Genomic DNA, 16,832 nt, shown 5'->3' with positions numbered 1-16,832 from the left:
CATATAAGTTAAGTGACATAGTAAGTTGTCTGGATGCAAGCAGAAAGATGCAAAGGGACACAGACCAAATACTCGAGTGGAAAAATACTGTGGCAGATGGAATTCAATGTGGGGACATCCAAGATTGTTTGCTTTGAGTCCAGCAAAGGCAAATCAGAATATTTTCTTAATGGCAACAGGCTAAGAGCTGTGGATAAGCAAAGGGATGTGTGTGCCCTGTGCAAAAATGGTTAAAAGCTAATATAAAGGTACAAAACTTAAGGCAGCAAGTGAAATATAGATCTTTTTCTCATGGAGGTTACTTCAATTTAGTAGAGTCTTCCTCAAAACCGGTTTAGAATGCAGTTTTGCAAATCACCATATATTAATTGAGAACTGGTTGAAATAGGCCTGATTTGCACTTTCTTTAGTTTGCAAGGATGAGGAGTGATATAATCAATATCTTTTAAGTCATAAAGGGATTTGACGAGAGAGAGAGAGAGAAAATCCATTTCCTCTAGTGGGGGGATTTTAAAGCAAGGGGGCATAATCTTAAAATCAAAACTAGGAGTGAAATTAATAAGTGCCAATTCATGAAAATTGAACTTAATCCCCTAAATGACTACAGAATCAACTGGAATTTTCAAGACTGAGCTCAATAGATTTTTGTTAGGCTAGTACATCAAAAAGTTTGCAGAAAAGGAAAATTGGCAAATGAAATTGAACATCGAAAAATATGCAGTATACTTTAGTAGGAAGAATAGGGAAGTCATTTATTACTTGGAAGGTGCAAGTCTAGCTGGGGTAGAAGGTCAAAGGTATCTTACAAATACATCAATCACTACAAGTTGTGCCACAGGTCAGCAAGGTCATCAAAAAAGCAAACCTAGTACTTGTCTTTATTTTTCAAGGGATAGAATTGCCGGTTGGTACAGCTGGCTAGCATGTGGCTCAGATTAGCACCAACAGCACAGGTTTGTTTCCTGTTCTGGCTGAGGTAGACTTGGGGCCTGCCTCCTTTCCCTGGCCCTGAGTGGAAGGCAATGGCAAACCACCACTGACAAAAAAACTGCCAACAGAAACAGCTCAGGATGAAGCATCAGCAGATAAAGAGCCAAAGACCTGCCTTCAGGCAGAGCACACATGAATGATGATTGAAGAATTGAAAAGTAAAGAAGTTATGCTAAACCTTTCGCCAACATTGATTAGTCCACATTTGGAGCACTGTGTGCAAACTGCATTTCATAAGAAGGATGTAGAGGCACTTGAGGGTTCAAAGAAGATTTACAAGGATAATACCAGGAATGGTGGGTATACCTATCAGGAAAGGACTGACAGGCTGGGTCTCTTTTCTTTCAAAAAAAGGCTGAGGGGTGACCTTGAGGTCTTTACAATTGTGAAAGGTTTTGATAGAGTGGATACAGGGAGAATATATACGCTTGTGAGGAAGAGCATAACCATAAGCCGCTAGTATAAAATAGTGAAGTAAAAAATCCAATAAGGAGTTCAGAAGAAACTTCTTCACCAAAAAGTAGAGAGAATGTGGAACTCACAAACACAAGGAGTGGTTGAATTAAATAGTACAGTTGCATTTAAGGGGAGGCTGGGCAAACATCTGAGGCAGAATGGAAGATTGTTACAATGGTGTATTTAGATGAGTAAAGATAGGTGGAGATTCAAGTGGAACATAAACAACAGCACAGACTGGTTGGGCCATACAGCCTGTTTCTGTACTGTATATTCTATGTAATACCATTTAATGTGTGTTTCTGCAAATGTCCTAATCTGTGGTGTACAATATGGCACAAGAAACCGGTAGCTGAATGAGCCAGGATTTGAATTCTATAGAATTAATGCACTTCACCTTTTGATGCACTTCACCCACTGAGAAACATTGGAGTTTTTTTTGTGATTGTCATTTTAACATTTAGAAGTGCGTTACAGCTTCTACCACATTTCATTCAGAGTGGTTAGAAATCACTGTTCCTGACAGGATATGGAATAAAGCTTTCATCCTTCATGAATGCTTTTGGCAGCACTCACCTTTGAGTCTGTTTCCTATTTGGGAGAGCCAATTTTGAACATCAGTTACAACTGCAATCCCACAACAGGAGTTCAGATTCACCAATCATTTTTCTGACCTCAAATTAGAATGCATTTGTGCCACAGCAGCAGGTTATAGCAGCAGCATCTGGTCTTTAAACAGCACCAGAAGTTGTAAGATATCAATAGGTCGATCAGATCAATTTCACAGAACATACTTTCATTTAATACCTAATTGGTTTTTAAAGGGTCAGTAACCTTATTGGCTGAAGCGCACAACATTAAATCAGTTATGGCATAGATCTGAATGTGATCTGCTGATTACCTGTTCCTTGCAAAGTTTTTATTCGGCCTGCCATCCCAGGCCACAGCTTGACAGTAAACTATGTATTTGGCTTACAAAATTATTGTTAAGTATCGCTGGAGTTTCCAGGTTGCTAGATAGCTTACTTTATCTTCTTAATCTACAATTTAGTAGGTATACAAAGCATACGTAGCTCCAGTTCAAGCACTTAAAATATTTACCAAAAATAATCAAAAAATGTCTACTGTAATTTAAGTATAAAAAAAGGTGGGAGGTCACTAAATGATCAAGTGAAGTGATTTGTTGCCGTTCCTATCGCTCAATAGACAAAAAATAATCACCTCAAATACTCTGATGGGTGATAAGAACTCTTCAGGCCTTCAAAATATATAAACCAACCTTAGATGAACTTCAAAAATAAGTGCCCATTTATTACCACTTGTTATCCCATGTTTCCTGATGGCTTTAAAATGATATTCAATTTATTCTGCCTATACATACTAAATTTGCAGTAGCCCTACTTTCTCAGACAGCACTTTGATAAATCAAGAAATTCCTACATAGATTGGTGATTAATTATGATCATTTGATTATTAAGCAAAGTAAGCTTCAAGTTTATCAAAATGAAAATCTTGAATATTTTAATGGAACCATCTACTTCAGTTTTAGTTTAATTAACGTTTTTCAAGTTCAAATTATCATCAGAATGATTGCTTTACATTTTCCACCACTTAAAAGACCCACTTTAAACAATGCCGTGACTCATAATTATTTTCCTCTAATAGAATAATGGAGCTAAATTTGTCACTATACCAAGTGCATCATGAGATGCCGATTACTCCTCTATTTTTGTGCTCATAGAGGAGAGACATTAGTGCTGGGAATGAAACACTTGTCAAGATTTTACATCCATCATTACTATAATGCACCCTAAGTCCAGCCACACACAGGTCAAATGTACTTCTCTGCTCTGTTATCCTCACCCTAACAAGACTGCACTCTATTGCATCAGAATGATATTTTTATTTCCATGCTAGCTACATTTTGGGTTTCTGTGTCAACTTGCTGCTGAATTTCAGGCAGTTGTTGTAGATTTGTACCCATTAGGTACTGGGATGAGACAGCCCAACCAGTTTCGTATAAAACCTTTTGTCTATCATTAAAAAAATGCTTTGTTTGCATCAACAGACTCCAACCCAGATCCAAGAGTTGAAAAAGCAATAGAAGGGCCCTAGTGACCTCCATTCTTCTATGATGAAAATTAGAGAAATGGTGGCCCTGGCTATCTTAAAGAGAAGCTCATGAATGGGAGGTACCCTTATTTTTATGGGTTATACTATACCTGTTATGGTCATTAACTACTAGAGTGGCAATATTTGTCTTTAAGATAGATTGTGAGTAAAGCACACAAAACTTAATAGCTAAGAACCTAAAATGTTAACACTGTTTCTTTCTCCACAGATGCTGCCATTTCTGAATACTTCCAGCATTTTGTGTTTTTGTTTCAAATTTCCAGCATCCACAGCTTTTTGCTTTTGTATATCTGTACAGTTGTAATTATAGGCATAGCCTCTATATTTAGTAATTGTCTCTGTGTATTAGGATTTGTACCTAGTTGTAATATTCGGAGACGTTTATTACAATGAAATTCCTTGCCAGTGATTTATTGGATGTCCGCACAGGATACAGCCATGAACAAGCATGGACTCCTGCAGTGTAGGATGTGTCTCACGCAATATCGCCACCCCCGCCTCACTCCTAGAGTATAAAAGTTCCTATGACTAAAGTTCTTACCTAGACATTTAAATCCACCCCCCCACCCCCCCCCCCCCCACCCCCCGTTGAGCAAAGAATAGTGAATGTCACTAACATGTCGAATGTATCATAAACCAGGACTTTTAAAGGAGTCATTAGCTAGAAATAACATTAACATTTTCACTTGTTTAACATATCACATGAACTTCCTAAACAAACAGTTAAATAATACAAAGGATCTAGTTCTCTCTCTTGGGCAGCCAGGTAGGCTGCCAGTAAGGATTATTCTGCCTGAAGGAGCTAGCTGTGTCTTAGCTAGATCAGGTTTCATTGTCTCCATCGTGCACCAGTTTTCTAACAATCCAGCCTCTAGATGTGATTCTCTGTGGGCTCTTGAAATTGTCAATTCTGGACATTTCTGCAACAACTCCAGCAGCTGGTGGGTCTTGTGGCGTGTCACTAACTGGTGAAACTTCAGCTGACATCTTCAAAATCTTACACATTTGAAACTTGTCCGCTGAAAGGTTTCTAGCGCCTGTTCGGGCAGAAGGTGCCCTTCTCTGATTGGATTAGGTCAGATCTTGGAGTGTAGCCGACTGCACCGTAGCTTTGGTAGTCCAACATCGCTCTTCGTCCAGCTTCACTGCAACCTCTTCACCAGGACGTAGGGTGCGCAGCTCTTTAACAGAATGTCATCTGTTGTAAAAATGTCTGTAGCGTGCTTTGGATGAGTCGTCAGCTTTCCGGACTAACGAAGTCAGGCCATTTAGGCAACAGGTTTCCTTCTATGTGGGAACACGAGTTCTCAGCTGTCTGTCAAGCATGAGCTGTGCTGGGCTAAATCCGTTTGCTTGCAATGAAGTAGCTCTGCAGCTCAACAGGATTAGAAATGGGTCGCCCTGACGCAGAATCTTTTTGGCAGCCTGCACAGCTCATTCCGCTTCCCTCTTGGCCCGTGGATAGTGCGGATTGGTCGTTTAATGTCCAAGGTCGTACACTCCAGCAAACTCAGCAAACCCCTTGCCTGGGGCCCATTGTCGGTGACAAGTTCAGTTGGACACCCCCAGCGAGAGAAGATATTCTTCAGTCTGGATATCAGAGTGTCACAGGCCATGATAAGTAAGTGAGTTCCAAGTATCTGGAAAAGTAATCAATGGCAATTAGGTAGTATCGCTTCTGCAGTTCACATATATCAGCTCCCAAGGCTTGGCCTAAATAGCCAAGTGGTTATGGTACTGGGCTTGTAACCCGAAGATCAAGAATTCAAATCTCACAATGGCAAACTATGAAACAATGTAACTTCATCTGAATAGGAACAGATGGAAATGTGTTTGTACTCGAAAGAGTTACACCAATATCCTTTGGCTTGGCCTAAATAGCCAAGTGGTTATGGTACTGGGCTTGTAACCCCAAGATCAAGAGTTCAAATCTCACAATGGCAAATTATGAAACAATATATCAGCTCCCACTCTCTTCCAAGATCTTTCTGGCAGTGGTGTGGTCATCAGTGGCTCCCTCTGTTGAGTGGACTTGGTTATTTGACAGACTGTACATGTTCCCACCCTAGTTTCTATGTCTTTCCTGATACCAGGCCACCACACACTCAGTTTCGCTCTTTTGTGACACTTGGTGGTGCTTTGGTGACCTTCATGCAACCGTTACAAAACCTCAACATGCAAACTCCTGGGGATGGTTATTCGGTTGTTATGCAGCATAAGTCCTCTTGACTCTGGGAGGCAGTCTTTCTGGGTAAAGTACGCCTTCTGGCACTTTAGCGGCATATCTTGGCCATCCAGACCTAACATAGCGGATCACAATCTGCAGGTCAGAGTCTGCACTTGTTAATTGCTTCTTTAATTCTACTTTAGTTTTGGACATTGGTTGTGCAGATCGTGCTGCGTCTTCATACATGTCAATCTCCTTGTTCCAGTCTGCCACATCAAGTTGGACAGCAAGTAAAGGACATCTTGACAGCATGTCTGTCACGACAAGTGTCTTCCCAGACATGTACTCTGCTTGTGGGTTGTATCTCAATATCCACATTAGAAGTAGTTGGCACCGCAATGGTACACATTCTGCTATTAATCAAAGGGATGAGAGGCTTATGATCTGTGTGGAGTATGAATGCATCTAAGTATAAAGATACTTAGAAAACTTCTCACAAGCCCAAGCTGTTGCTAAGCACTCCTTCTCAGTTTTTGCAAGGAATTTTCCCTGGCATTGCAGCTTCCCTCCTGGGCTGTCAAGAGTGACATTAGTACCACTGAGCTGCAGAGGAGTCTTCAAGGCAAAGTATGTTTTGTTGGAAATTATACCTGTGTCTGCTCCAGTATCTATTTTGAAACTCATAAATGTTCCTTGAATTAGAAGGTCTACTCTCCAAGGCCTGCTATCATCATTTACGTGTGTGAAAGAGCCAAGGGAAAGACATTCGTTTTTACTTTTCACCGCCTGAAGTTACTTCAGTGTCCACATGGATGTGACAAACCACAGCAAAATGGCCTACTTTCTTACATTTATAGCATTCAGTATACCTTGCAATGCAATGATCTTGCCAAGCATGTGTTCTGCTACAACATGTACATTTCAAGCTTTTCACAGCCTTGAATGTCAGGCCTTGCTTGGAGATGTGCTGTCATCACCCTGTTTCAAATGTGTGATTTTCTTAGTATGCTCCTTTCTCTGCCCCTTTTTCAGCCACTCAGCCCCCGTTTGTTTATCAACTTTCCAAAACACTTCACATAATGCATTGCTAGTCATTTGTTCTTGTATCTCCAATTTTATCTTTTCTGACTGATGTGCTAACTGTACAGCCTTCTGCAGTGTCAAGTCAGGCTGTAACTGAAGCTTCTGGGACATATCTTTATCAGTAACGCTGATGACAGGTCTGTCCCGGATATTTTCCTTTTTCTTTTCACCAAACTCTCAGGTATATGCTTATTCATTCAAGCTCCTGTTATACATCTTAGATTGATTTGCCCTCTTTTTGCACTCATTGGTGAAATTTCGCTCTTTCATGGATGCCATTACGTCTGGGCACAAAATATGTAGTCGGTTTCTTGAGCACTTTGTCAAAACCATTTTCCTCATCTGCCTCAAACAAAAATATTTTAATGACTTCCTCTGACTTCTTCCCCAGCGCATAAATTAGTGTGCATACCTGGCCTTCACTAGGCTCCTTGTTCAGCTTGGTGGCGATCCTGTATCGGTCAAATTGCTGCTTCCATTCAGGCCACTGCTCCGGGCTGCTGAAGTCAAAATTGTCTTGCAGGCTGAATTTCACCATGCTGCTGTGTCCCTTTCTTTTTAGCGTTGGTATTCGCATGTAGTTTGTCCTCTGTAAGTATTTACACTTGGCTGACTTTTACTTCTGACACCACATTAGGATTTGTACCTAGTTGTAATATTCGGAGACGTTTACTACAATGAGCAGTGCTTTATTGAATGTACACACAGAATACAGACATGGGCAGTGAAGGATGTGTCTCTCAGAATATCGCCCCCACTCCCAGAGTACAAAAGTTCCTATAACTAAAGTTCTTACCTAGACATATCAATACACTTGAAATAGAAACTGGCTTAATATTGAAGAACAGGTCACATTCCATGTAAATAGCACAAAGCACTCAATTTTGAAAAACTGTAAGATACAGTTAGTCACAAAGCCAGGCCCTTCAACCTCAACACACTGCATCACAATTAAAGTCTATTCCGATATATATTAATTCATTCCACAACGCTTGAAGGTTGGAAAGATTTGGGCTCATAATACTCTGAATAAGGCTCACCAAGGCTCCTTCGACAGCACCTTCCAAACTCACAACCATTACCACCTAGAATGACAAGGGCAGCAAAGAGATGGGAACACCACTACCTAGAAGTGCCCCTCCAAGTCACCCAGCATCCTGACTTGGAAATATATTGCTGTTCCTTCACTGTCACTGGGTCAAGATCCTGGAACTCCCTTCCTAATAGCACTGTGGGTGTACCCACACCACATGGGCTGCAGTAGTTCAAGAAGGCAGCTCACCACCACCACCTTCTCAAGGGCAACTAGGGATGGGCAATAAATGCTGGCCCAGCCAGCGCAGCCCATATCCCATGAATGAATAAAAAAATACATTTGCTGAAAACACAAAGATCTGAAAGTGAAGTCCACTGAAGCTAAACTGTATTTAAAGGAGTTGAAAAGGGTGACATCATCAACCCAAGTATTGTGTTATCTGTACAATGAAATTCATATGATGCCGAATCTGACATCCACCGAAAGTGGTAAACACTGGTCCCGAATTTACGAGACTCAACAGCCAGCAACTTAGTAAATAGAAACATTGAAAAGAACATGAGACTTTGCAAACTCAAGACATGCTCATCAAGAAAAACAAACAAGATGTAGCATGCCGACCAGCGTGAACATGTGACAGTTTTTCTTTGCATTTCATCTAATGGGATTGAACTGGACTGCCAGTGTTGCCAAAGGCCATGTGCATTCTGCTTGGAAGGCTGGATTTTAAAAGGATTGACATTAGGCAAATTGTGATTATATTCAGCCACATAATCGATAACAAAATAATACTGAATAATTATAAGTAAAACGCCCTATTAAAAAAAGCACGTCAGGTTGGGATTTAGGAGCAAATTATTTTAAAAGAAGATAAATTGAGACCCTTAAAAGCAGGTGTGCGGGATAAACAAATTTCAGTAGAGGTGAACTGAAATAAGCTTCTCAGGCCTTTTTTCAATGTAGGGCAAGGGGGGAAAAAATAGGAAAACTGCCAGAGTTGATCATTGGCCACAGAATTGTGCAAATGGAACAAAGCAAACGACTGGAATTATCTTCAGATAAAAACATCTGGGGAAGAATGGCACATGGGCCCAAATTAGGGCAACTATCGGAAAGTTTGCAAACAATAGCGTGGCGACTTTCAATATATTTTAAATCAGAAGAAGAAGGGAGGGGTGGGGAAGATTGAGCAATGTATAAGGACAGGCAGAAACAGATAAATGCAAGCAGTACAGGGGCGAAAAGGCAGTAAGCAGTAGATGATCGATTCAGCAAAACTAGATAACCAGAAAATTAAGCAGGGAGGGTGTTACACCATTAAGGAACTCATATGGAGTAATGCATGAAACAGTTAACATGCTAAATTGCTAGTTCTTGAATGGATCATTTTAAGCAGGGGGCAACATCAACAATGACTGTCCAAGATCGAAAACAGGTCTTCTTCACTCTGGCACTTGAACATGAGTGAAATAAGGGGTTTAAGATGTATCAATGACACTTCAGAATACTTAATGAGACAAGGGAAACATGTGAAGCACTGACCGCCATTTTGAGGGGCTTGGTGAATGCCTGAAAGAAATAAATGTAGTTTCCATATTCATAGAAGGCAATAAAGCCATATCCAGCACCAGAAATCCACTACTTGATTGTTAAACTAATGGAACCATTAAATAGGAACAAAATCAATTTGTCTATTTGAAAATAACTTATAATCAACACAGCTTCATAAAGTCTAATCCCGCCTGATCAACATTTTACGTTTTTGTTTTAAAGATATATCATACGGGGTGCAAGTGAAATCATGGAACAAAAGATACTGAGGTATTTGATGGAGCATTGTATGAAACCCTTTGGCAAACTTGTGCATGTACAAAAGCAAAATACTGCACATGTTGGAAAACAAATCAAAACAGGAAAATCTGGAAATACTTAGGTCAGGCAGAATCTGTGGAGAAACAGGGCTAATGTTTCAACTCAATGACCTTTCACCAGAATTGGGAAAGTTAGAGATGCAATAGGTTTTAAGCAAGTGAAAGGAGTGGGGATAGGAAAAAAATGGATCCGCTTGTTGCCAATGCCGTGCATGTGCAGTTCTAGTGTTTTATCCTGTTACATAATTGCAAGGGACAGAATAGGCATTACTGGCAGCCATCGCAATGTAAAAGCGACTAACTTGGAGACCGTTTCAAGCTGATTTTCAAAGTTTGTGGGATAGATCTAAGGGAGTGTGTGTAAATCGAGGGAGACTGATCTCTGACCCGTTTTGCATCTCTCTCAATTTGTATTTCAATTGCTTTCAATGCACGGAGGCACGGATTGGCAGCTTGTTAGCTCATCAGCATATACATTTTCCATATTGTACCAATGATAATCGCTATCTAAGCCAACTGACTCCGCATGGGCCATTTCTTAAAGTAAGCCATTAAACCCTTTACTTTCTAAATTGGTCCCCTTTCTTCATTCTACCAGCAAATGCCTTCTGGCAGACTGGGTGCATTGGAGTGACATCACTGGATTTCTGTGGATATGCGGACCAGTGTACAGGAGACAAAATGGGAACAGAAGCTAAAGGGAAGGTCTGTGATAGGGTGGGAGGCAGGAGAGATCAAATGACAACAGGGTTGGTAGTGCAACACCAAATGGAGTGGTAATGGGGCAAGTAAAGAAACAAAAATGTGTTCAGATGAGGTGCAAATGGCAGAATGAAGAACAGCTGCAGTTCAAAGGGCAAAAAAGAGAAAAATAAGAGCAAAACCAAAACCAGCAAAGCAAAGTGAAGCAAAATGGTGACAGACATTCCAGTGTGAAATTGTTGAAATCGCATTAAAGCTGTGCTTGTATCCAGAATAAAACATGGATTAATAAGTGGCTAACAAGGAAAGAATGCAAAGGATAATCATAAAAGGAGCTAACCACATTGGGGATACAGCATTTGGGGTGGGGGGTGCCTTCTGGCAGCCCTGGTAGAGCCCACTGCTCAGTTCAGGCACTGCTGGGACTGCTAGAGCTGCCGGCTAATCTGATTGGCCAGCAGTTCTTGAGGGCATCACGTCTCCCACTGAGAGGCGCAAGCCCCACTCACCTTATCACTGTGGGATTTTTTTGGGGTCCGCCAGTTGCCAGCCGCTTCTGCAAGGGGGCAGGGTGGGGGGTGTGAGCAATACACACACCCCTGTCCCACTCAGTGAAATTCCACCCAATGTCTCCTTAAGCTCTCCCACACTCTGTATGTGAAATGCTTGACTGCCTCGTTTGGGTCCACTGTCCTTCCAGCTTTGTGTAAATCATAAATGCAACTACCTTTTATTGTGACTGATTTCAAATTATCTACATAAATCAGGAAGAGAAGATCCCTGATCCCACAACTCCCACATGCTCTCAAGTTGGATCCCAAGTTAACTTTATGATTGAAACTAGCTCTCCAACCTTTTGACTGATGTAGACTAGCCACAGCAACATTTTGAATGCTCCATTTCTTTTAGGCTTGGAGATCTGCTTTTTTTGTACACTATTTGGTTGGCAGTTGAGAGACTTACATAGAAAATGTTACCTTGAAAGAGGCTTTGCAATTCTAACAATCCTGCAAGGTTAGCAATGTAAATAACACGTGTGGAAGAAGTTGGTCCCCGAAAATGATCTCCTATATTTACTGCTGATTTTAAGTCCTGACTATCAACACAAATTGAAAAGGGTAGCAAACATATTTCAGCAGGAGATGCAGTGCAAAAAATTTCAACTTTCTGAAAATAGGACTTCCTGGCATGAGTTTTATAGGTTTTCCATAACTGTTCTTCTTTGAAGATCCTACCAACACTAAAGAAATAAAAGCTTTTTCACAAATCAATGAAATTACTCTGCATCTTCAGAATGAGGGGGAGAAAAATAACTTTAGCGTGATCAGGAAAATCTACATGCAATTAGGATATGGGAGAGCACTTAACCAAGATGGCTCCAAGCGACGTTAAATTCAATGCACAGTATTTTTCTACTGATGAATGACAGAAATCACCTGAAAAAGGAGCTAAATGTATCTGATGGTATGAAATTTTTAAACTGGAACAGGATTTTAGATAAATAAAATACATTTCATTTCAAAGTATGAGTTATTGAAGAAATACAATAGTTTAGAATAATAGTAAATTGACGCAAGCATAACAAATCTCTTTTTCCAAAAAGCAACAATGACTGAATCAGTTGAGGTGTTTATAAAAGTATATATTATTTTAAAAGAGTTCTCAAAATTTCTGCAGGCCAGCTGTTCAAACATTGCATAAATTAATTTCTTGAAGAAACAGTCTCTGTAAAAAAAAAAACAGCATTCTCTCTTTTGGTTTACAACATGTTTGTCTAAAATGAGCATGATTGCCACTAAGATTATTTGTAAGAATGATTTGATGCTTGAAAGTCTGTGGAAACTGAATTGTATGTTTAAGATAAAGGACAATTGTCTGATTTGGCACTCCTGATGGGCAGGGTTACAGTAAATAAACAATCCCTTCAACGTAATAAATTAGGCTGCTTTTTCATCAAGTATTCTAAGAAAAAGTTGTTTGCGCATGATTTTGTTGTTTCTATCTTCTATTTTTGCTACTCACCTCTGGTACTTCTCATCCTAGGCAATGTTTCACTCATCCACAAGTGAGTGACATGAATCCATGTTAAGGTTTAATCTGTGCTTTTAAATTTAGTATTTTTTAATGCCCTATATTATGTAACAAGCCTCTTTTACAATTTACATTTCTCATTTTGGTAATAAACAAATATTTGAGTAATTTCATTGATTTACATAGTTTTTGTTGGTACCTTCTGCTCACTATACAGTTTTTAAGATGTTTTATACATCCTTGGCTATCATGGTGGTGTGTTGTGAAACTTTTACTCAACCAAAATGATCTATGCCAGTGTTTATACTCCATAAGCGCCTCTTCTCAGTTTGATTATCTCTTCCTACTCTACCCCACATATCCCTCAATCACCTTCTACCTCATGTATGCATCAAGCCTTCATTTAAATGCATCAATGATGTATACTTCAACAGCTCCACGTGGCAACAAGTTCCACATTTTCACTATTCTCACCAAGGAGAAACTGTTCATAAATTTTTTATTTGGTTGGTTAGTGACTAACTCTCATTTATGCCCCCTTGAACTGGATTCATCCAAGTGGATACAGTATCTCCAAATGCACTCTATCAAGTTCCTTCATAATTTGAAAGGCCTCCACCAGGTTTCCTCTCATTTTTCCCTTTACAGAGAAAGAGCCCTGGCTTGTTCAATCTTTCCAGGCAGATGCATCCTTTAAATTCTGTAACTCCTTTTCACAGTACAGAGGCCAGAACTGCCCACTGTATTCCAAGTGTGGTCTAACCAATATATAAAATCTAGAACCTTGGATACATACATAGACATAGCAGGGTCACAGCCAGAAAATATTGAGAAAGCTTATTTCGATATAAAATTTGTCAAGTAAAACAAAGGGTATATTAACATCTGAAATATGCTAAATTGATTTCTTTCAAAGCTAACACAATTCATCAAATTTTCTATTTTGCCTGGATGTATTTAATAGTTCCACTTATGTCCATTCACTGGTTTTAGCACAAGAACATTTAATAGAATCAAGGTTTATACTGCAAAAATAATCTGCACTCAATTTTTTTTTTGTATGTGTTAAGCTTATTTCATCTTCCTAATCTGCCATTTGTTGCATAGTCTACCCCCTTCGTTGCTTTGGAGAAGAGTTCATCGATACTTTAGCATTTAGTAATATCCTTTGATTAGTGGCTGGAAAACACCCGAACAAGCACATATTATAACATTTCTCACATAAAAAAGAATACCAACAATTTTCAGAGGCTGGGTATTCTGTGGCAAATAACTTATTTCCTCCCCCAAGCCTTTTCACCATCTACAAAGCACGTCAAAAGTGTGACGAAATGTTCTCCACTTGCCTAGATAACTGCAACTCCAGCAGTATCCAGCCCACTTGATTAGCACCCCATCCACCACCTTAAACATTCATTCCCTCCACCACTGACACATCAGGAGTGCAATTTAAAACATCTGCAAGATGCACAAGCTGCAAAAGTTTCTTCAACAGCACCTTCCAAACTCACAAGCTCCACTGCCTATAACAAAGAAAGCAGACTCGTAAGTTCCCCTCCAAGTCACAAGCCATCCTGATTTGGAAATATATCACCGTTCCTTCGTCAGTGCGGGGACAAAACCCTGGAATGCTCTACCTGACCACTATTGTTGTGCCTACACCACGTGGATTGTTGTGGCTCAGAAAGGCGACTCACCACCACCTTCCTAAGGGCAATTACGGAGGGTAATAAATGCTAGCCTTGCCAGCGATGCCCACATTCTATGAATGAATAAAACAGAGATTTTAAAGGCGGCCCAAACAAATACATTTAGCCAAATATGCTGCCTGACCTACTAATCTTTCTCCCATTTTATTGGAGATTTATAATATTTGCAGTTTTCTGCTCTTCAGCTAAACATTCCATCTGCATAATATTTCATCCCTTCTAACTATCAGATCCTTTTCAGCTTCTCCTCTAGCAATTCAACATCATGAATTGTATCTCCCATTCTTTCTTCTAATTTCTTTCTTATATTTGAATTAATCTTTATTTGACTTTGCCATAATTCTACCTTAGTGCAAATTTGTCCGGGCACTTCTGTAATTTCTTGGCTACCTCGAAGAAATTTTCCTCCCTAATCTGTCAAAAATTGATCAATTCAACCAAGTTGCATTATATTCCTGAATTAAGCTTTTGGAACCAATTCTCGGAGCACAACACAGCATCCCCTAACCAGTACCAAATACATAATTTTTTTTGGTCATTGCTTACACGCCTATACATTTACTTTACATACAAAACTTCAATGATGTTTTCTGAAAGTTTAGTAACACAAATATAGAATGCTACCTTCTCAATTATTATGTGTGTTCTGTTAAGGTATAGTAGCCAATGATAAAGTATTAAAACCAGTACTGGTTTGGCAGAGGTACTTAGGATGACATAAGCTGCTCCTGCAAATGACACTTCCAGCTTCGTATCACTACTAAGAAAAAGCATCCAAAAGTTGGTTAAACCTTATTGATAACAAATAGCTCACAAGGCAGTTAATTCTCCTCTGCCACTGTAAAGTTTAAAAATGAAAACAATCCACTAGGGACTTTTTCAAGTTCACCTTGCACCAGTTACTCTCATAAAACAACCAGTGCAAAGCTGCAGCGGTACAAGGTGAATTCCTCAAGATGGAATTGTTTGCTCAGTTTGTCAAATTTTACACCAGGGTTAATATCACCATTTAGTTGACGCTAAATTGAAATGTTTTGCAGTGATGCAAAATTAGGATAACCTTATGGTGAATAGCATTAAAATGTTCTTTGAATTCCACATCAATGTTTTCATCTGTATCAAAGAAAAGAGAAATTTGATATAGTCAATCATGGACAAGTAGTCTGAAGTGGCATACTTAGTGGTGTTAATGTATTTCAAGGACTTGCACCTGTGTCAGCAGGCTTGCACCCGAGTGTGCAATTAATGCTGCCAGAAGGACAATGTGAACTCACCTGATACGTGTCCCATAACCTGATGGTACAACGCAGGGGAAGTTCTCTCATCAGCAGGTTATTCATCCATCGAAAAGCAAACTGCAGGTATTCGACTTCTGACTGTTGTAAGTGTTTATGTACTTGTTCTGTAAGAGATAGAAGTTAACTTTTTATGCACCACACCAAAGATTCATCTAAAATACCTATAATATATTAAATGATACACTAAAACACATTTTATAAACAAAAAGTTGTCTTTTCTAATTGATGTTATAAACAATTATGATATATTTTGTTTCCTTTTATTCATCAGTCGTTTTTTTGTCTTCAATTTTCATCCTTTCCTCACCCTTGTAGTAGTATTCCATGGTTAGCAATAACCCTCTGGGCACCACATCCTAATAGCAAATCATTTAAGACTCAAAGCAGGTTTTCTGCATGAAATTCACCAATTCGATCTTCCTACATTATAACAGTGACTACACTTCAAAAGTATTCATTGGCTGTAAAGCATTTTGAAATATCTGGTGGTCATGAGTGCTATATAAGTACAAGGCTTGCTTTTTTGTTTTCTTATTTTTATACAACGTATATATGATGAATTTCCACCAAGAGTCACTGGATAGTGATCAAGACTTCATACACGTGTAGTTGTACTGCCTGTGATGTCAAAGCCAAAGCTGTCCCAGGCAGATGGCGCTGATCTAACAAAGATAGCAAGAGGGATGAAGTGGGTCTGCCAGGTTAGAGAGCGAGATGCTGAGACTCAGGGACAGTGCAGTGACTGTATTCATGTCTTATTTGGACTCAAGCAGAAACATCGATTATAGTTATCCTTGCATTAAATGTTTTATTTTGCAATTTGATGACTTGGTGACAGCAGGAAAAGAAATTAAACCAGCACTTTCCAAACATTTTTCTGCTGTGACCCCATTTTAATGCCTCACAGTTGGTGCAGTGAAGAATGAAAATTCGGGTGGGGGTTGGTGGTACAGGAAAAAAGTTCCTGAGCCGGTTGGGGGTTCAAACAGCAGGGATAGAGGCACAAAAAACAACTAAGACACTTAGGATTTTGCAGGCTCTGTTGGTGTCAGCGATGGGGCCTCAGAGCTCATTAGATTAGGCCATGCCCACAGATAAAAAAATCATTCACATTTAAAGGAGCCTCACATCCAATTCCAGGACTGTCAAATCTCAGCCTCCGAGTGAGGCCACCATTTGCTGCCTTGGTGCTCACGACCTCAATTGCTGGTCCCATGACCCCACTGGGGATCACGACCCACAGTTTGGGAGCTCCTGAACTAAACCGTGAACTGGGAACTACAAAAAATTCTGCATTAGTTTTCAGTGACTGTAATTTTATTTCCACCAAATCAGATAGTGCAGCTCCATGTACTT

The 16,832-nt window shown here is 39.7% G+C and overlaps 1 protein-coding gene across 9 annotated transcripts in view; it reads right to left on the bottom strand.

Annotated features, from left to right (window-relative positions):
* The window catches only part of tbc1d22a (TBC1 domain family, member 22a), a 453,849-nt gene that overhangs the window by 179,280 nt on the left and 257,737 nt on the right, over positions 1-16,832 (bottom strand). For all 9 annotated transcript variants that reach the window (XM_041202627.1, XM_041202628.1, XM_041202622.1 and 6 more), the window contains one exon: positions 15,453-15,580. In XM_041202627.1, the coding sequence (XP_041058561.1) occupies positions 15,453-15,580 (128 nt within the window). The remainder of the gene's footprint in view (positions 1-15,452; positions 15,581-16,832) is intronic.

This window comes from Carcharodon carcharias, chromosome 13, assembly GCF_017639515.1.
Source record: "Carcharodon carcharias isolate sCarCar2 chromosome 13, sCarCar2.pri, whole genome shotgun sequence".
In the NCBI taxonomy this organism is placed as follows: domain Eukaryota; kingdom Metazoa; phylum Chordata; class Chondrichthyes; order Lamniformes; family Lamnidae; genus Carcharodon; species Carcharodon carcharias.
Note: the sequence above shows the minus strand (reverse complement) of the source record. Positions and strands in the feature narration are given on the sequence as shown.